The sequence below is a fragment of the Eublepharis macularius genome, chromosome 2 (genome assembly GCF_028583425.1).
Source record: "Eublepharis macularius isolate TG4126 chromosome 2, MPM_Emac_v1.0, whole genome shotgun sequence".
Lineage (NCBI taxonomy): Eukaryota > Metazoa > Chordata > Lepidosauria > Squamata > Eublepharidae > Eublepharis > Eublepharis macularius.
The window spans coordinates 173,884,779-173,906,490 of NC_072791.1; the positions used below are offsets into that span (position 1 = coordinate 173,884,779).

Genomic DNA, 21,712 nt, shown 5'->3' on the forward strand with positions numbered 1-21,712 from the left:
CATCTGATGAAGAGAACTGTGGTTCTCAAAAGTTTATGCTACAAATAAGTTGATTAGTCTTAAAGGTGCTACTGGATTCTCTACTATTTTAAAATTTAACAGAAGCTCCAGAGATAAATCAAGTTAAAAGAGCAGAAAAAACCTCTTGTCTCCCAGACACTGTCTCTTACTGTTCAAGGGGGGAACTTTCTGTTCAAACAAATTAAAAGGGAATAAATTGAAACAAGTTAAAAAAAATAAAAGGAGCAAGGTTGCAAAGTGTCTACGACAGTCTCCATCTTGGACTCCATCCCCACATAGGAGGATAGAAATAAGGAGCAGTGCCTTTTCTGAGATGTGTTACTTTTCATGGAATTCCTTTCCAGAGAGGCATGCAAACTTTATTTTGTTGGGATTTTATGGACAGTTTTAAAAAGCAGTTTCTCCAGGCCTCCCTGATGTTGAGTTGACTAAAATATGAAATTCCTTTGCTAAGTGGAACTTGATTCATATTTTCTTTTTTGCTCTTAACATTGAGTCATTTCCATTTCCTTTTCTAATCTTGGTGTTTATGTCAGCTGACAGAGAGTCAGAGATGCCACAGTAAATTGGATAGTGTTCAAGGTCCTGCAGGACTGCTGTTTTGGCTGTATTAGGTTAATACAGTTACCTCTTTGGAATCTGCTCTTATCATGATGGCTTGGGGTGATTATGAGCTGGGATTCAATTATGCACTATTTTATTTGTGAAATTACTTCAAGTTACTGGTGGGCTAAAAGGCAGGAGAATAAAGTGATGAACCATGTGTGAATGCCATGCATGTTATAAAGATCCTGTTGGGGAGAGATTGCGTATTTAGCATCTTGCAAATTGGAATCATTGTTGAAAAGGGAAGGTCTCCTTGCAAGTTGGGAGGAATTGGCAACAAGGAGAAGTCAGCAAGAGGGGGGTAACTTTGAGATCTCCACCAATGTATACGAGGATTGTTCCAGCTAGAGAACCCCTTTCAATGATCAGACAGATGTTTCAACCAAAAAGGGTTTTTAATGAAAAATAATGAAGATCAACAGCACACAAAACACACACACAACACACATTCAGAGCTAATTAGAAAGCAGGGGTGAAAGTTGGATAGAGTTTGAGGGATTGGGTGATATTTACTATCCAGACACTCAGGGTAGAGGAGGAGCATTGCGCGACCTGCACGAGGAGAAGGACTTGAAAAGAGGTTTGAGCGTGGATGCTGGATTCAAAACATGCACACAGTTTATGGCAGAGGGGCAGTCTATTTTACACCACAGATCCTACCCAGGGGCAAGATTGCATCATCTGCCCCCAAAACAAAGACTTAATGGTTGTTCCCGAGGTGGGTGAGAAGTTGTCTCTGGGGTGAGACAAAGAGCAAACGGTCTCTGAAGTGGGATAATAAGCCAGCAAACCATCTCCAGGTGTGACAGTGAACTAGGAAGATTTGATTAGATCTTCCTGGGTGGAACTAAAGTTATCAATTATGATTGATGACCCACAAGGTGAATGGGTGAGACTATCAGCTCCCTGAATCTCCTAAGAATAGGAAAGTGGTTTAGGGGAGATCAATAGGGTTGGTTGAGTTGATTAATTCAGGAACTCTGGAAAGGCCCTATTGTATCAGGATCCTTAGTGTGCCTCCAGGGCATGGGAGGGGGTAAGCTGGCCCCGCCTGTTGTTCTCTGTGTTTGCACATTCCATCTCCAGGATCTGGCTTCCATGTGTCTGCCTGCTTGGGCAGCAGCTTCCATGTTTCTGCCTGCCTGGGCAGTAGTTTTAATGCTTAAAGCATATTAGAGGAGGGGCTTATGGCATAATAATAATAATCATAAGCTTTCTAATCTTGTGAGGAGGGCAAGGGTAGGCCCTGGTCATGTCTGAAGAAGTATGCTTGAAGCAGCGGCCCAGGATATGGCTGCCATTTCCCCACCATAAAATCTCTTAGTGTGATATCATTGTTGCTTTCAGTCATATGAATGAATGTTTTTCTGTTGATAAAAATATGATCAGTTGAGTAAATATTTGTCATAAAACCCAAGAGTAGAAATAAAACCCACTCAAAAATTAAGATGAAGCAAGTTAATAATAAGTTAATAAATGGGGACATAAATTATTGATGATTGATGCTGATAATGCAAAGTAAAATATATAAAGAGTTGGTCTTATGCCTTAAGGCAAAAATGGGTGGCACAAAATTGTGCATCTCCATCCATCTACAAACACAAACCACCGCAGATTCATGCAGATTCGATGTGCACCGGAACCATGCAGGGTAAGCAGAAAGATATCTCCACTTTGTATCACTGACTGAAAGTAGTTTCATCTACTCTGCTAATAGCACTTCGTAAAAAAAACACATATATATATTAACCCCCCTCCCTTTCCTGCAATTTGCATTTTATAGATATAGACTGTGATGTGTGATCTTCCTCTCATTTGTTTTTGTCCTTCATTTACCTACTGTCAGATGAACTTCTTTCTTTTACAAAGTTACAGCGAGTAAAAGAAAACATTGCGTTTAAGTATTGCTGGCATAACATTTTCATAATTCATTGCAATGTTTTAGAAATTTCGTATCAAAATTCATAGTTCTCTAAACCAAATCACTTTGGTTGAAAGTAAAAAAGAAGGCTACTCAAAATATTTAAAACAGTCATTGAAAATTAAACTTAATTGTGATTAATATTAAAGCAAGAAAATCCATCTTTCAAGTTCCCAATTAATAATAAATATCTCAAAGACTAATATTGTGATTGGCCAAATACTGTTTCCTAAGCTTAACATTTTCTTCTTCCTCCCTTTGTTCAACAAAGGAAAAAGAGATTCAGATCTCTCTGGTTGAATTGAAGGAAGAATTTCTTTGTGCTTATAGCATCACTCATTGGGCATCATGTCCAGAGAGGAGGCGGCTGTCCATTTAGCATCCATTGTTTGTGCTTCCACTGTGCCGCAAATCAAGCTGATGCAAGCAGAAGCATGTGTTCCTGCGGAGCTTTGGAAAGAAAAAGAAGTTAATGAATCAAGTAGCTCAGGCCAAAAGCCAACCTAAAATCTGGGCACAGATGCTACTGACAGACAAAAATAAGTTGTGCCAGAAGTTTTGAATTTTAAGACCTTTTAGCCTAGTGCAGTGTGATGCTTGTAGACTTTTTCTTGTTATTTATACTACTAGCTCACTCCCTATAGGAGTAGTCCCTACATTGTTGCCCCATTGATCTTATTTAGGCCACTGTGTTGACTACTCTCTTCTCTCCTGAGTTAAGAATGATATTGGCCCACATTTATTAGGTTAGTGTTGCTGTTCTCCAATGGTCTCATGAAACTCTGCTCCATGTTTTCACTGGAAAAAAGAAGTTGTCAGCAAACAAGGGAGGCCTGTCAACAGAAGTAATTACTTCCTTGGGATTCATGGAAGTTTTATCAAGCAGCAAAATGAAACAGCAATGTCAGCACTGCATAACATTTCTAAGCACAGGCACTTCCATAGCTTGGCTGTTTTCACACATCTTGCTGGTTCCAGTACGTTGCGCAAAGCTCCCGCAAGGACAGCATCTTTCCAGCATGATTTCATGCAAGAACTGGGAAATCGCACCAGGAATATGCTGTCCTTGCGGGAGCTTTGCGCAATGTACCAGAGCCGGTAAGATGTATGAAAACGGCCCTTGATTTCTCATATAAACACAATTCCAAGCATGCTGCAGGTGACTGTGTTTGTTCTAGCGGTAGCAGGCTAATGTGGTTACTCCAGTTTGTCAATTGTATAGTGCTGAGGCTACTGGAAGAAAGGAGCAGCCACAACCCCTCCCTTAAACTTCTGCTTGTCATCCTGGAGGCCAGCAGAAGAAGGGTAGGAAACAACCAGGCACCTCTCAAATTTGCTTGGATGCAGCTCTGAGAGTCTCTCTCCCCTGGAAGAACATTTCATGTCAAATATTTGTTTTGGATTTTGATTCCGGTGAGCAGCTGTGGGAGGCAATTTTTTACTGTACATTATGAAAAATAAATTTTGTAGTTTTTTTTAAACAGAAGAGATATTAATCCCCCCTCAACCTTCTAGTTGACTTTTGTTGCCCTGCTGCACTTGAAAAGGATTGACCTAGAGCAGAAGTCCTTTGGTAGTGGGAACCAGTTTCAGAAAGGTAGCAATGTCAAACCTCTGGGTGAATAGGTCAGTGTTGCTTTGATACAACTGTGTTCCTAGACAATGACACAGGCATGCTAAATGAGCAAGCCTCAGGCATTGTAGAATGTTGAAGATGTCATTACTTTTTTGACCCTCTAGAAAAATGAACTTTAAGAAAAAGATAGTCCAAAAGCTGTGCCCTTTGATTTGATTCAATTATTTTATTATGTTTCTTTATGTGAGAGTATTCAAAAACTATAGAAAGTTAAGCATTTCTCAGTATAGTGATATATTTAAAATATACATGAAAACTTGGAGATATAAGTATATTTTGTACAGCATATGTCTGCCGTGCAGAAGATTCCAGGTTCAGTCCCTGGTAGCTCCAGTTGAATAACTCCTGGCATCAGGATTAGGAAATGCCACAACATGAGACTGTAGAAAAAGGCTGCCTGTATAATTAGTCCAAGAAGGTGGCTGCCCTTTTTTTCTTCCTTATAATGCTCTTTGGTTGCATTTGTTTTCTTTTCCCCTAGTACCTGAAAGATCTTTGGTACATTACGAATATTATTCAGCAATTTAATTTCCTTTTCACATCTATTTACTCAACATTTGTGCTAGGGTTACCAGTCTCTGGTGGGAGACTGGTAACCAAATCAGTCCACTGTGAAGCACTTGCTCCTGTGCCCGCATGATGACATTGCCCAGAAGTGATGTCACTGGAAGTGATGTGATCACGCAGGTGTGGGAGAAACAAACAGAAGGTGAGTGCTGGGTCCTCCCCGCTCCTGCTGGGAGGGTAAGGGGACCAGTCAACACTAATTTGTGCTAAAACAAAAAACTGAATACACACAATTTTTATGTATGCCTCCTAGAGTATTTATAGGGGAAAGGTTGAATATAAATTCTCTAATATAAATGATTTAAATAATACAGTGGAACCTAATTAAAAGATAATAACCAACTATAGAACTCCTTGTTCGTGCTTAACAACCATGAGAGTTTTCTTTTGCAGACAGCTTAATTCAGATATTTAACTAGTGAATCAAGTCATTCTTCTCAGATTTCAGATGTGGGTTTAAGTGTATTTTTCTTTTGATAGGTTAAAAACCTGCTTGTATCTTAGTTTCCAGATTTTATTATTTAAGTCTCTATTTCTGCAAATTACATTTTTAAAGTTGTGCTATATATGGATGAAAACAAAACACAAACACACAGGTCTAGAAACCTTCCTTTGGAAATCAGTTAATTTTCTCAGTTACTTAGATGTGTCAAGGCCCCTTTCAAAGCAGGGTGTCTGTGTGCGTTCCCCTGCACAGTAGGCTTTCCCTTTCTAACCTTTCTGTTTGCTTTGTCATAAAGTAGCTGCTTCTTTTTAGACTGTCTGGAAAGTTAGCTGCCAATTACTTGTTCAGATTGTTCCTGCTTACAATAGGTCTTTCTTTCATTGCCATTTTTATCATTAAGAAATCTTTTTTTTAACTTGCTCTGTCAATTAATCTTGCCAAAGGTTATGATGCCCTAGATGAGGCCTGCACTCAGGTTAGAGCTTGGAGCCATTCATTTGCTACCTCATATCTTCTTTCTTTTCTCTATTTGGAATGAAAGTGCCTCTTTAGAACAGATGCCAGAGATGCTGGAGTGCTGTGCTGCTTTTGTTACACCTTTGTCTCATTTCCTTTGTCTCATTTCCTCATTTTTGGTGTTTTTGAGAGTGCATTTGCTGGGGTGGCTGAGGTCACTATCCCCTAGGCAGCTGTCTGTTGCATCGCTTAGTGGTTCAAGTAACAAGAAACCCTTGTTCTGTAACTCCAGTTTGTCTATGACAGCCTGGAGAACTCAACTGTGCTTTGCTAACTATACGGAGTTTGTTTTAGGCAAGTGCTTGAATTGACCAAATACGGAGAATTATGATGCATTTCTTTCCTCTTCCACCAGGAGCTACTGTTTTCCTTCACCAATTTAATATTAAAAGAAATTCCCAAAATATGTGGATGCCAAAGGCTAGTCAGCCTTTGTAGGAAGGGACCTAAGAACATTTCCAATGAATGTGTTTCATATTACTTCCTGACCTAATTAGAAACTGTGTCAACCTAAAGTTGCATTTCATCTGTCTGGCAGTTGGTTTAGTTCTAATTGTCAAAATTCTTGGGCTGCTTAGCAAGGAAGTTCAGTTTGTTGTACTAAAAATGGCCATGGAAGATTGGGCTCATGAACCCCCTTCTGCCAGATCCGTTGCTGCCCCTATGCGCGCGTGCCCCAGACTGCGTGATGATGTCACTGCAGCAAGCTGGCCCCATTGGTGTGGCGGGCGGCTGGGACGGTGCACAGTTGCTGCCTGCGCTCCCAGTCGGGTGCGGCGGGTGGCTGGGGAGGTGCATGTGCATCCTCCCAGCCCTCCCGCTCTGTTGTTCCGCACGCTGCCCCGGACGCCTGCCACACCTGGCCCACAGCTGCTGTGCCTGGCTGGGGTCATGTGTTGGTGTTCACAGCAGCATGGGGCAGGAGGGCTGGCAGGCTGCAGCAGCTGCAGGCAAGGCACGGCAGATGGCCGGGGCAGCGCACGAGCGGCTTCCCATCCCACCCGCTCAACTGCCAGCACTGCCGCCGTCAGCTCCGCGGCACGTGCCCCCACCACTGGCGCCCCCTCTGGTGCTCCCTGTGGTGCCTCAGCGCTCAAGGCGGGGGTGGGACCTGCCTCAATGGGCACGCCAGCCCTGAATGCAGGTGTGCTTCCAGTTTTAGAAGTGCTCTTGTGTTTAGGTAGTAAATGGGGATCTTCAGACTTTTAATTTAGGGTTTATTAAGAGTATGTTTGAAGACTTGGTTGTAGCATTGTTGTTTTTAATTAACTGGCATATGACTTTTGAGATGTAGTGGTTAGAGTATGGGATCTGATTTGAATCCCGACTCTGCCGTGGGAGCCTGCTGGGTGACCTTGGGCTGGTCACACAGTCTGACCCTAATGTACCTCACAGGTTGTTGTCAGTCTCCCCCACCCCGACAACTTGCAGGAGACAGGGGAGGTGGGAACTTACTGGGGGGCTGATCATTGTCTCTACATAATGATGCAGCTTCCAGCATGACTCAGAAGTGGTGACATCGCACCAAAGGTAATGCTTTAGCACTTGGCCCAAAAAAATTGAGTTTATGATCAAAAATTCTGTGTTTTAGCTGAGTGCTAAAGTTTCACCCCTGGCGCAATGCTATTGTTTCCAGGTTGTGCTAGAAGTTGCATTATCATGTGGGAATTATGGCTGCACTCTTCTTTGGTGAGCCTGCGTCTGCCTGCCAGTCAGCTGATCCCTGGGAATGAGAAGTCTACTTACAGGGTTGCAGTTGTAAGGATAAAATGGAGGAGAAGAAAACAAAGGAAGCCACTTTGGATCCTCATTGTGGTGAAAGGTGGGATATAAATTAAGTAAGTAAATAAATAATGCTAACTGGCTTTAATTTCCTTCCTGACTTAGATCTGAAGAAAACACTTGCTGTTCTACTGGATAATATCTTGCAGCGTATTGGGAAACTGGAGTCCAAAGTGGAGAACCTTGTAATCAATGGCAGTGCTGCAAACTCTACAAACAGTAGCACCACTGCTGTTCCCAGTTCAGGAACTGCTGAAAAGATCAATGTGGCAGGTAGGTATATGAAAGTTTTGTTGTTTTTGATACTATTTTATAACACAATATAGACTGATATTGATGGTAGCTAGTGGTTCAGCTGCGTTTTTAATGGTAAGAGACATTTTAATGGACTCCAATTGGTAGGAGAGATCATAACTAAAAAGGAAGTTTTCTTGTCCTATCCTAGTGGGCTGAAATATCGACATGGGATATATGAACCTATATTAGACTCATTGATAGTAACAAAGTAAAAGTTTTGTTAACCAGTATCCATGGGGAATTGCCAGTTAATCAAAATGCCAGTTAACAAAGCTTTTACCTGCAGTGGTGGTGAGCAGGAAGCAGCCCCAAATGGGCAGTGGCCATGCCTGGCACCCAGCTGGGATCCGCAGCTCTCTCGATTGTCTCCCTGCTACTACTTGCCAGTGGGCCCAGCACTGTGGTGGAAAGAAGGCAGTGGTACTAAGCAGATGGCAGGTCCTGGATGCATCCTGGCCTGGTTGCTGCCTACTTGATAGTGCCGTCCTCTCGCCACCACCCAGCTGGGCCCACTGGTCAGCAGCAGCATGGAACAGATGTCATTTTCTGGCTGGATCCTGGGCATTTCTGCTGCCGCCTGCTTGATAATGCTACCCATACAACTGTCACAGGCTGAGCAGAGTGGGAGCTAGGTTGCTAGAATCCCTGTTAACCATGTTTTCCAGTTTACTAAGAGCTTGTTCATAAGACTTTTACTGTAGTATTTTTATGTAGCACACTAAGTTTTCACAGTACTTCACAGGCAGTATTTCAGTAGTTCTTACAACTGCTCTAAGAGGCAGGCCAGAACTATTATCATTTGGCGGGGGGCGGGGGGGACTGTCGGAGAGCAGGAAGAGTAAAGGAAACAGTGGTTTTGCTAAAGCCAACTTTGTCAAATTAAACTAAGAATTTTTCCATATGTGCTTCTAGTTACTATGTGACACTGGCTCTCTAGTTGTTCTGTCTGTGTTAGATTCCATTACTCACCTTTTGTGTTGCTCCGTTTCCTAACCATGATTTACATTACTCCATTTGGCTTCACCGGGCCTTGATTTCATTTGGTTTTGTCTGCTGGTACTAAAGCCTTTCTCATCTGACAACTTATGACCTGGTTATTGACCTATTCTTTTGCTGATCATGTCATGTGCAGATATCTGAATCTAGATGACAACCATTTATGACCTTGAGGTAATTGGCTTTAGCACAGAGCTTTCAGAGAGATGCCTGGCACTTAGTCTTGAAAGTACATGGAAATATTCAGAGAGTGTGCTGAGAAAGTAGTGAGCTAAAAACTGGGCCCTATGGAATTAGTCAGAGAAAACTCTACAAGATAAAAAGAGGAAGGCTGCCAAGCAGTTGTGAATGATCGGTGGTTAGTTTCCAAATTATGTAATGAATAACATTGCACAAGCCTGCTTGTAAGTGATCTTTGTATTTTGGAGACCACAATTCCCAGATGGGCGAATGCTTGTTGTGGGTACTCAGTGGTAATTTTGGTTGTTCTCAAACATTTTCTCTATCTTAGGCTCTTAGGAGTTTGGGAACTGGAACTATGACGTTCTGGCCTAGGCTTTGGTAACTTTTGAAGTAAAGAGTTAATTGATTCAAATGATGTCCTTGGAATTAGCAGATTAATCAACAGAAGGCTTTAAAGGAAGCACATGTACACTGAAAGGGGAACTACATGACATGCACGGGTGCATACCGGGTCCTGCAAGGTTCTCTAGGCAGTGTAGTTTTTAAAAAAAAAAAAAACACTCTAGCCACTCCATGTAATTCTCAGATGGGGAGAATTGCAACTGGAGGAACTCTCTGTCTCTCTCTCTCTGTCTCTCTCTCTGTCTCTCTCTCTCTCTCTCTTTCACACACACACACACACACACACACACAACTACTCCAGGATAGAGATGGGCACGAAACCAAGCACAGAACGAAATTCCAAACGGAACAGCCGGTTTGTTGTCAAAGAAACGCGTTCCTTGGGGCCACGTTTTTTACGGAACAAACGACTTTTCCTACCGTTCCGTTGCTGGTTCGGGAAGCCAGACACTTTGCGCCATTCAATCCATTGCCCAGGCAACGGTGGCAGTCTTTTGGTTGCCCCCAATCTGAGGCCTCCACGCTTGATTGGCAGCTGTCCCTGTGAACTAGATAGCTCCCACTCTGGCCCATCCAGCCAGGAAAAGGGCCAGCCCCTCAAAGTAGCTTCCAGCAGACACTCCAGTTTTTGCCACTGTGAAGAAAAAATGACAGGAAAGGGAGGGACCCGTGGATCATGCCATTCCCGGGGTTCAATCTCTCTGAAACTTGGGGGGGTCTTTAGAGGACAGTGAGGACTAGGTCACCTTCAAATTTGGTGGGTATTGGACATTGGGAAAGTTTTGCTTAGTTTGGCTGTTTGCGTGAAGGTGCCTGTTCTTGGCTCCCTTGAATCGGTTCGGAACTGGTTCAAGTTTGGCTAATTCGTGGTTCATGTTCCGTGAAAATGAATGAACCACGTGGTTTGTGTTTTCCCCGTTCCGTGCCCATGTCTACTCCAGGAGCTCAGGAGCAGGTTGGGGGGAACAACATAAGAGAAGGCAGGAAGGAAAAAGCCAAGGTGTTTTGCCTGCGAGTGAGAAACATCCCCCAAGCCTGTCTCTGAGCTCCTGAAGAACAACTGAGCCGAGTGAATTTTTGGAAGAGAGCATCTCTCCAGTCGAGTGGCTGTTCTTTGTAAGAAAATCCACCCAGCTTGGTTTTCCTTCAGGCGCTTAGAGACGGGTGGGAGGGATGTAACAGGTGGCAGGAAAAAAGCCGAGAAAGAGAAGGAAAATCAGCGCTGCGATTCCCTGCCGGGAGAAGAACACTGGGAGAGACTGGATTTCTCTTGGCTTTTTTCCTACATTGTTCCCCACCTACCCCATTCCCATCCTGAGCTCCTGGAGGGTTTTTGAAAGAGAGAGAGAGTCCCTCCAGTTGCAATTCTCCCCAGCATCGAGCAGCTAGGGGTTTTTTTTAATAAATTTTTATTGGGTGAGTAAAAATTAATATTACAGATTTTCAATTGAAACCCTCATTTCCATATTCTCCCACCCTTTCCCCTCCCCCCTTAATCTAAGACTTCCAACAGTTTTCCAACCCGCTGTCTAAATCTACTACTTATATCTCCTTTTCTATTCTTAACTGTCTTAATACACTACTAAAATAGATAATATGTATTAAATTAAGCAAAACCTAACATCAAACTATCAATTACATTATATTTCTAACTTATCTCCTCTCTTCTCTTGTAAAGATCAGTATCTCTTCCTTTCTGTAAGCTTAATCGTTATCTAACAACCATAATTCTCCCTTTACGTCCCACTTCTTTTCCAAATACTGTTTTAATTTCCCCCAGTCATTAAAAAATTCTTCTGGATTCTGTTCTCTCAGCTTTGAGCAGCTGGGTTTTTTTAAAAGACTACCCCTCCCAGGTAAGCTTGCGAGACCCGACACGTGAAGATCCCATGTCTGGCGTCTCATGTAGTTTGGCTCTGAGAAACATCACTATAGCAGAATTATTGCTCATTGCAAATATTCTGTATCAATATTTGCTTTTATCAGTTGTTTAGATACTCCTTTGATTCCTTGCAATATTTGTTACAAACAAGTGCATTTTAGAAAAACTTTGAAATAACAGATTTCTTATGTGTTCCTTAACCAAAGAGTTTGAAGATCTCAACAGCGACATGTTGGAGGTACACTGCTTGATTTCACTTACCTAATCTCTAAGGTTAGGCCAGCTTCTGTACATTAATCTCCTTTAGTGCAGCTTTCTATTTCTTTGACCTCATTTAGCAATGGACACTTTGCATTGTTTAACCTTAAGGATTTAATTTAACCATGTTATTAAAGGCAACACATTTGAACACTATTCCCCATATCATCAAAGATTATTCTTTCTCTCTTGGCAGGTATGAAACATACTATGACACTTATGTATATGGGAACCTTTACACTTAGACTGAAGATTTGTCAACTTATTTTTGGTCCAGTGATACTATCAGTAAAGAAGTTTCATTTTTAAATGAATACATTTAATTATTGATCTTTATGTTATGCCTTTATCCTATCCCCCCACACACACACACTCAAGAAACCCAAGGAGCTGTATATCTTCTCCTTGTATCTGTTTTATCCTCACAGCAATCTTGTAAGGTAAATTAGATAATGAAAGAGAGAGTAGGACAAGATCACCTTGAGAGGTTCATGGCTAAGCAGTGCTACCCAGTTCTAGTCTAATATTCTACCCACTGTACAGTATTGACTCTCATGATGAGATAAACATTTGGGAAAGTTACAATACTGCAAGAATTTTTATGCTTCATATGACATTGAAAATGTGATAAGAATATTTCCCACCACTATAAAAGATCTACTACGTTGTTGTATTGTCGAAGGCTTTCACGGCCAGAGAACGATGGTTGTTGTGTGTTTTCTGGGCTGTATTGCCGTGGTCTTGGCATTGTAGTTCCTTACGTTTCGCCAGCAGCTGTGGCTGGCATCTTCAGAGGTGTAGCACCAAAAGACAGAGATCTCTCAGTGTCACAGTGTGAAAAAGATGTTGGCAGGTCATTTATATCTACTCAGGAGGGGTGGGGTTGAGCTGAGTCATCCTGTAAGAGTTTCCCAGGGTGTGGAATGCTAATGGCGGGAGGCTTCACTGTATCCTGAGGAGCTTCCTTTGCATATGGATTGGTGCTTGATGTGCTAATCTTCTCTGCAGGGCTATTGTTGGGTATAGAGTGTTTTGTTAGCCTGGTGTTTTTCAGAACTGGAAACCATGCTCTGTTCATTCTTAAGGTTTCTTCTTTCCTGTTGAAGTTTTGCTTATGCTTGTGAATTTCAATGGCTTCTCTGTGCAGTCTGACAAAGTAGTTGGAAGTGTTGTCCAGTATTTTGGTGTCCTGGAATAAGATAAGAAAAATCATAAGTGTGAAAGGCAAGCTGAAGTCAGTAGTTAAATGAACACGTGAGGCTGCCTTATACTGAGTCAGACCATTGGTCTATCAAGGTCAGTATTGTCTGCTCCAACTGGCAGGGGCTGTCTAGGGGCTCAGATCAAGGTCTGTCACATTACCTATGACCAGATCAATTTAACTGCAGATACCAGGGGTTAAATTTAAGACGTTCTACATGCAAAGTATGCAGGTAGTCTTCTACTCAGCCATGGCCCTATCCCTGACATGTAATGTAGATATAGAATGAGGGGCAGATAGAAGAGGCTGCTGAGTGAAGGAATGCTTGCACAATCCAGAAACAAAGCAGAGCCGGCATAGAAAGTTGGTGTGCTGCATGAGTGGAATCTCAGAAAGGGATTGTAAAATGAACAATTAGAAGTAAGATGTGAATCAAGGCAATAACAATAATTGTACCAAGGGCAACATTGGTTTTTCCAATCACATACTGTAGCTTAAAGAGTAGAGCTGTACCCCAGCTCACAGAAGAGCTAAACTTCAAGTTTACCCAATGCCTAAATTAACTTCAAGATACAACTTACTCTTATTGCTGCTCTCTTTGTGCATATTTAATTTTCTTGGCTAGCATAGACACTGAAAAATTGCTCAACTAGTTCATGGTAGCAACAACCCCTGCCCATTACATTTCCATTCACTGGCCAGTATTCAGTATTAACTACTTGGCAGTTGAACATTTTTAAAAGTTGCATTATTTCAGAAGATGGGTAATCACTGAGTATAGAATTCCATTTTTTTCTGAAACATCATTAAAGCCCATGTTTTTGTGAAACTGTAATGCCATTTTATTATGTCATTTTTTAAAAAGTTTTTCATAATTCATATAACATCTGCCTAAAGCCTTTTTGTGAGTTATAAGAAAAATAACAACATAAATAATCAAAGAATATATAAAGTAACTATTAATATAGACTCATCTGAAGATGAATTTTGTTTTTGGTCACTTTGTTCTCAAGGCAGAACAATATTCCTAGAAATAGTTGGTGTGGCCGGTGGGGGGGGGGGGGAGAACTAAACAATAAGAATCCTGCACATGTTTGGAAGAACATAAATAGCACTTAATTCTTTGAATAAAATGGTGGTGTTTGCAATTATCGGATAAAAGCTGTTCACAGTAATAGATGAATAGAGAAGCATAAAAACATTTGTCTTAATAATACAAAACCAAAACATAGACAGCAGCTGTGGTAGAATCCAGGCTGTCCTCCTTTAAAAGCACTTTTAAAAGCATTAAAAGCCCATAAGCCATACTTGTCATGCCACCAAGTTTATAGAGATGCCCCAATTTCTATTATAACCATTCCCCCCAGCACCTGGCTATCAGTGATGTAGAACATGCAGTTAAAAAGAAATTGGATTTATTTTATGGAAATCAGAATCCCAGCATTCACATACTCAATCTGACTACAATGCAGGTTTTGACTCAGGATAGTAAAAAGGACAGTGTTCATACTTTAGTTCACTAGGTTTAACCTAATAAGATTTTCCATGTAAACAGCCCCGGTGCCAGGGTTTCTGGCGCCGGAGGCCAGCCCCGTGTACGCGCCCTGCACGCGCGTGCCCTGGACTGCATGATGACATCATCACGCAGTGCCGCTGGCGGGTGGCTGGGGCAGAGCGAGGAAGCCATCCGTGCGCCGCACGCTGCCCTGGCCACCTGTCATCCCTGGCCCATGGCTGCTGCGCCTGCCAGGGGGCGGGCAGTGGCATCATGGGGCTGGCTGGCAGTGGCACGGGATGAGTGCCTCCGCCCCGGCACCCCCTCTGGCACCCCCTCCAGCCCCGTGGCACTCGCGGCCCCCACCTCACCAGTGGCGCTGGCCCTGCATGTATATTCGTTTTAAATGATTGCAGAGAAGGATCAGTTTTATCTCAATACAGATAGGGGAATTCTTTTAGGGTGATTCCTGGTAGTTAAATCTGATGGGAAGAGTTTTCTACTAGGGTCTAGTGATACCCTGGTCCACAAAATAAATGTAAAATATGTGCATCTTAGTTAGTTCCTCCCTGCCCCCACTCAACTTGCTGGCAGGGGGAAACACGTCTCCCAGGGCGTGCTCCCGGGCGGTGCAGCATGCTCCTGTGGTCTGCAGCAACCCAATTCAGTCTGAATTGGGCTTGATTTGCCCCCCCCCCCCCCGTGGAGGGCAGAAGCACTCCCAGGGCAGCATGTGGCCTGTGTGATGACATCATTTCCTGGAAGTGATGTCATTGCACAGGCCAAGAGTAAAGGCCATGTGACAGAGAGAGAGACACACACACACACAAAGGTAGGTGGCGAGCCTCCAACTTCCCGCCTAGGGGGTTGGGGGACCTGGCAACCCTAGTTGGAATTAACTTCTTTGCCAAACAATATGAAAATGGAAACTGATGATGAGTATAGATCCAGACAAAACATCTAATGGACATTTCTAGCCTTTCAAAAACCAGTGTGGCCTTAGAATGAAAGAAGGAATTGTTTCAGAGGGTGACAATAAAGCTGTACATTCTGTTGCTCCTAATTCTTAATAAATAGTGTGACGATCCCCTATTTATATATTTAGCTTTTAAAAAAATCTGTCATGTGATTTTATACAGAATTGCGGTCTATGGTTTTATATATTGCTTTTATATCCAACCCTTCCGCCAAGGAGCCCTTGATGGCATACATCCACTTTATCTTCATAACAACCCAGGTTGGACTGAAAGAATATGATTGGCTAAGATCTCCCTGTAAGTTTCACGAGAAGTGGACTTTTAAGTTTTGATCTCCAGATGCAGTTCAAAATTCAAACTCCAACCCCGTCTAAACACTAGTGACTCTCTTTATATTGACTAGCAAAAATTGATCTTAGTTTATTAGAAAGTTCTATGAAGTATTTGTAGCCACGATATTTAAGAAATTCGTTCATTCTACAGAAGAGTTTTGTTTTAAAGTATGGCTTTTGCTGTTTGTTGCTCAGGTATTGCATGGAAAACTGATAACCTGATGTCATGAACGTGTTAATGCAACCATTGCGGAACAAATTGCTGTGAAGGGTATTAAGTTACCACAACTAGCTTTCTCCTTTCTTTTTAAAAAGATTCTCTCTGACAATAACACATTGTGACTAAACAGTAAAGAGCTTAGCCCACATGTTCCATCAGAACCTAAAATATTTGCCCTTGCAAATCTTAGTTTAAACTATTGTAAAGTTCTTGTTCAGGCCTGCAGATATAGACCCAATACATGAGCATTTAAAAACAAATGTTTCTAAAGTTCTTTTTGTTTTGAGAGACATTCCTAGTTTGAACATGTATTCTTTTGGTTTAATGACACAGAATTGCTCTCAATAATGTGTATGAAGCATGTTTCTAAAAGATTTCTGGTACTTGTTAGAACTTGAACAAAACTATGGAAATGAATTTCAGGTTTACTTTGACATGTAAACGAAAGCATCTTTTCTCTGAGTTTTTTATTTTGAAGGAGATTTTGGACTTAAGTTAACATGCTGTCACTTGCATTGACTTAAAAAAAACCCCTCTGAGTATGTGATTTTTATCACAGGGCTGATTTATTAATTATTAAGATTTTTACCCTGTCTTTTTGACCTCTTCGAGCCACCGGCAGCTAACAAAACATACAGATTAAAATCACATTTTAAAAACCATTAAAACCAACACACATATACATCACTAAAATAGTTTAAAACCAGAGCTTAAAATAAATTCAAAAGATGAAAATTGTTAACAAGGATCACTGAGGAAATGTGAAGCAGAAGACAACGACAGAAGGGTGCAGGCAAAGCTTCCTGGAGAGAGAGCTCCAGAGTTTTGGTGCTATTACTGAGAAGGCCCACTCCCAGGCTGCCACCTTCCTAAACTTCCTGAAGCAGGGCCTCTGAAGATGACTACTGTGGTCAGGTAGCTTTGTAAGGAAGTAGGTGCTCTTTCGTGTGTTTTTATTTATGTCATTTATTATTTATTTATGTCATTTATAGTCCGCCTTTCTCACTGAGACTCAAGGCAGATTACACAGTATGAGGTTAATACAATCAGTATCAAGTGAGTACATTTCAATACAATACCATAAAGTAAACATATACAAGTTTAAAGACATAGCATTAGCAAATATCCAAGACATAATAGAAAGTATACTGAAGCAAAACATAATCAATTCTAAGACTAACATTAGACAACATGGAGCGCTGGTTGTACATACGAGTACATATTTAAAGTAGCAGACTATGATCCCCAACTCGTTAGTGAAGCATCTGAGACCCCATCCCTACAATACAGCCCTCCCATTTGAGTAAAAAGCCTTTTTGATTTTCTTTTTGTATGTTGGTCCCAAGCCATATAGTCCTTTAAAGGTCAATACCAGCATCTGGAATTGCACCCGGGAACAAATCAGCAGCCAGAGTATGAACCAGTGATACGTTCCCTACGACCTACGCCAGACAGAATCCTGGTTGCAACAGTTTCCACCAGTTGAAGTATCTGAACACTTTTCAAGGCAGCTCCATGTAGAGTGCATTGCAGTAATCTAATCTAGATATAACCAGGGCATGTATCACAGTGGTCAGCTCTTTCCTGCCCAAGAAAGGCCACAGCTGACTAATCATTCAATAATCATTTACTATTTACTTGGAGAAAATTCCATAATTAGAACAAAAAATTAGACTAATCATTCAAAGCTGATAAAAGGCACCCATGGCTACAGCTGCCACCTGCTTATCCAGCATTAAGTCTGGGTCCAGGAGACCGCCAAACTATGGACCTGTTCTTTCAAAGGGAGTGCAACTCCATCCAGTATGAATGACACCTTCAATCCTTGATCAGACCTTCCACTTACCCAGTAGTACTTCCATCTCGTTGGGATTAAGCATCCGTTTATTAGCCTGCATCCATTCCAAAACTGCCTTCAGAACCCCAGTTCAAGGTTTTTACAACCACCCTGGGATCAGCTACAAATGCCAGGTAGAGCTGAATGTCATCTGCATATTTGTGATAACCCAGCCCAGATTTCCAGATGACCTCACCAGCAGTTTCATGTAGATGTTAAAAAGTATAGGGGATAAGATGGAAACTTGCGAGACCCCACAGGTCAAAGATCAAGGGCCTAGAGGCAGTCCCCCAGCACCACCTCCTGAAACCCTTCCAGTAAGATTGGAACCACCGCAGAACAGTGCCTTCCCAGCCCAGAAAGGCAGTCCAGAAGGTTATCATGACTGTTGGCATCAAAAGCAGCTGAGAGGTCCAGGTGAAGCAATAGAGTCACACTCTGTCTGTTCATCTCCAAGTGCAATTCATCCACCAGGGTGTCCAAGCCTCTTTCGGTCAAATAACCAGGTGCAAAATCAGATTGGAAAAGATCTAAACAATTTGCCTCATTTAGAAGAGCCTGAAGCTTTCTAGCCACCACCTGTTCAATCACCATGTTCAGGAATGGAACATTTGAGAGCAGTTGATAGCTATTAAGATCTCCTGGGTGCTGTGTAGTTTTCTGTAGAAGTGGGAATGCCATAGTCTGTTTCATGGCTGAAGCAACCCCCAGCCTTCTCAAGGAACACATTAACTACCTCTCAGACCCAGTCACACACACCCTCCCAGATTTAATCTACCAGGAAAGGCAGGAGTCATACAAGCAAGTAGGGTTCTGTCCACTTTCTCAGACTGAATAAAAGTATCCCAAACAACCAGACAGGTTGGCACTCTGGCACCATCTGAACCTGCTAATGTAGAGTCTAAGTCAGAATGGATGTGAGAGATTTTATCTGCAAAGTGCTGAGCAAAACACTGAGCAGTCTACTTCCTCCTACAGGCCAGATCCCAATAGGCCTCCAACCACCTAGGACAGCTCTGTTAGCCTACACAGTGCAGATACAGGGTAGCAGAAAAGTGTTGTTTCTTCACCATCATCACCACCATGGAGTAGGCTTTAAAATGAACTTTCACACATGTCTTATCACATTTGTTCCAAGTCTTCCTCCACTATCGATCTAGCTGTCTTGCGTGTCTTTTCACCACCCATTGCACCTCAGTAACCCAAGGGGCTATGTGAGCTCTGACAACAGAAGGTGCCTGGGAGCGATTATGTCAACTATCCCAGCCATTCCATCATTCCAGAAGTCTACTGGGGCATTGACAGAAGCACCAATCATATCAAGAGGAAAATCCCCTATAGCCATCAGAAAGCCATTCAGATTCATCTGGCTCCAGGAGCAGATCTTTTTAATAGATCTCCCACTTCTGCAGTCTTTATATCCCTGTACATCTAAAGCCAAGTCAGTGTGACATATGTGGGTTGAAACATTAATAGTGGACTAGAATCCCAAAAAGTTTGTCCAGCCATAATTGAAATTGTAAATCATGATATGCCCATGTTTGACGAGTGTCCTTTCCATGGAGCTGGCTGCTCTTTCAATGCACTGCTTCCACAAAGTAATAAAAGGAGTCTAAAATTGGTTGCAATAAAAACCTTTAATATGTGAGGTCACAGTTCTTGGGACCCGATATTGTTTTCCTGTTAGTGGCTAAGACTATAGAACATGGAACAGGAATGGATTTCTGTAGGATTGAGAGAATTCTGGGTTCAGGAACAATGAAACAATACAGTTTGTTTTTTCATTATGGCAAATTATGGATAGCGTGGCTTCTAGTTTAGAGGGCAAATATTAACCATAATTTGGCAATTTAGAACTAGACATGGGCACGAACCGGAAAAAATGAACATGGTGTTCATTGTTTGTTGCCATCCGCGAACAACGAACACTGACATACATGATCCTGTCACGAACATGTTTGTTGTTCATTGTTCGTGGGGGCCAGCAGGCTCTCCTCCAGCCATCAAGATCCCTACTGCACCACTTCCAGAAATCCTACCTGAGCAGGCAGCAGGAAATGTACCAATAATAAATAATAGCTTGGCCCCAGAGCCTGGCAACAGCCCTAGAACTTGAAGGGGTAGATCCCTATCCCACCACACACAAAGAAAATTCAAGCTCCAATGCACTCACCCTGTCTCTCTAACAGCAGCTGTCTCTCCCTGAAAGCCAGAGCTGGGAGACCCCCTCCCCCCTGGTCTTTTCCTCTTGTAACAAACCTGGAGCTCCAGTCCACACTTGGAAGGAAGACCTGCCTATCAAGCTAAATTGGGCTTAGATTGGGTTTCCAGGGCAACAGCAGAAGTTCAGACAGAGTTCAGACAATCCCTGCCTGAGTTGCCATGGGAATTGATTGCAGGTGCCAGACTGTCTGGCTTGACATAACAGCAACAAACCAGGCTTGCAACGACCACCTGTTCGTTTAGAATGGGGCCTCAGAAACAGCTTGTTCACAAACAGAAGATTGGGCTGTTCGTGGATTTTTTTAGTTCGTATTGCTGTTCGTGCCCATCTCTATTTAGAACTCAGCACTAAACAGAAAATTCAGAAAGAAGGTGTATGCAATGCTGTCGTCTGTAAAGGGAAAGTGAAAAATAGGCATCCGATCACTGTTCTTGGTTGTGAAGGAAAGTGAGAAGCAGCAATTGCTTTTTGAAACCTTGAACAGTCTTTTCAACCTACCTTGTTTTAGCCTGTGCAAAAGATATTGAATCAGTGAGCGGGGGGGGGGGGGAGTGTGTGTGTGTGTGTTTGTGTGTGTGTGTGTGTGAGAGAGAGAGAGAGAGAGAGAGAGAGAGAGAGAGAGAAAGGGGACTTTCCATTCAAACCCATGGCAAAAAATTCTATATTGAGCATTTCTTTGGATTAATTTTCAAATTAATAAAACAGAGTTATAAAACAATAGTAAAAATATTGGCTGTCCAGTTAAACCTGAATAGAATATTGGTTGAAAGGATGTTTCCTAATTGCTGTGAATTTGAGTGCCTTGAACTTGTAGTTGCTACTAGTATGAAGGCTGCCATCTTGTGTCATTAATTCCAAAGGCAGCACCCTCAAAGTACAATCTGGAGTTGCCCTTATTAGGTTAGATTCAGAATAGTTTCCAGATAAGCCAGTATTATTGACAACAATATTGTTTTTTTTTTACATTTTACTTTAAATCTCCAAGATATCCTTCATGACAATGATTTGAATTTTGGTGTATATTTTGCTTTATCTATAATTGTTCATGTTACTGACATGTTAAAAAAAAACTTGAAGAAAGTATAAGAGTAGTGTAAGTCTGAAAATGCTTTGGGTCTTCTTAGGATGATGTGCTAAGAACTGCTTCACAGGCCAAACTATACACTGCAACTTACACAAATTCAAATGCACTCCCAACTCTGGGGAGTTTAATTTTGCCCCATGAGAAGGTTACATACGCATATGCACTGAATGCTTGCACCAGTGGGGCAAATAACTCGACTTGGGAAAATGACATGGGGAGAAAAAGCAGCCCTTTCCCCCTTCACTCCATGATCTGAATCTGAATCAGGCCCCTGTGACGCTTCTGAATGGAGATGCAAGTGGGAACTTGTAGCTGTAGCATGGCTGCTAGTCCCTATGGTGAATTCATGTAATTTGTAACATGTACCAATGCTTTAGATAGCACCATGGATTCTGAGCTCAGAGCATATATTCCAGTAGCTATTGATTATTTTGCTTTCCTGTTAAGATGTGTATTTTATAACCACTGTAGTAGGTGGCGTTTTGTAGACATACGTAAGAAATGTGCATCATAAGATGCAATTTGTGAGCTTTCATTACGACACCCAGAAAAATGCAAATGATGCTTTTGCTGTGATGTAAAACTGTGCAGTCCTGTCTCACCACTTGAAATACAGACTCGGACTGGTTTGGGTGGTCACCTAAACCAGATGCTTTTAAAGTGCCCTCTCAAATACATTGTTTGTGGAGTTGAATGCGTGAGGATGGCTTCCACTTTGATAGATTTCTGAAACCTGTTCAAGGCTAAACTTTTTGAGAAATCTTTTTGTACAGGACATTCGATTTTAATGGAGCTGTGCTTTTTGTTATATTTTATGAGGAATTTAATCT

The 21,712-nt window shown here is 42.0% G+C and overlaps 1 protein-coding gene across 2 annotated transcripts in view; it reads left to right on the forward strand.

Moving 5' to 3' along the window:
- The window catches only part of MGAT5 (alpha-1,6-mannosylglycoprotein 6-beta-N-acetylglucosaminyltransferase), a 190,046-nt gene that overhangs the window by 102,087 nt on the left and 66,247 nt on the right, over window positions 1-21,712 (forward strand). For both annotated transcript variants that reach the window (XM_054971635.1, XM_054971634.1), the window contains exon 3: window positions 7,600-7,767. In XM_054971635.1, the coding sequence (XP_054827610.1) occupies window positions 7,600-7,767 (168 nt within the window). The remainder of the gene's footprint in view (window positions 1-7,599; window positions 7,768-21,712) is intronic.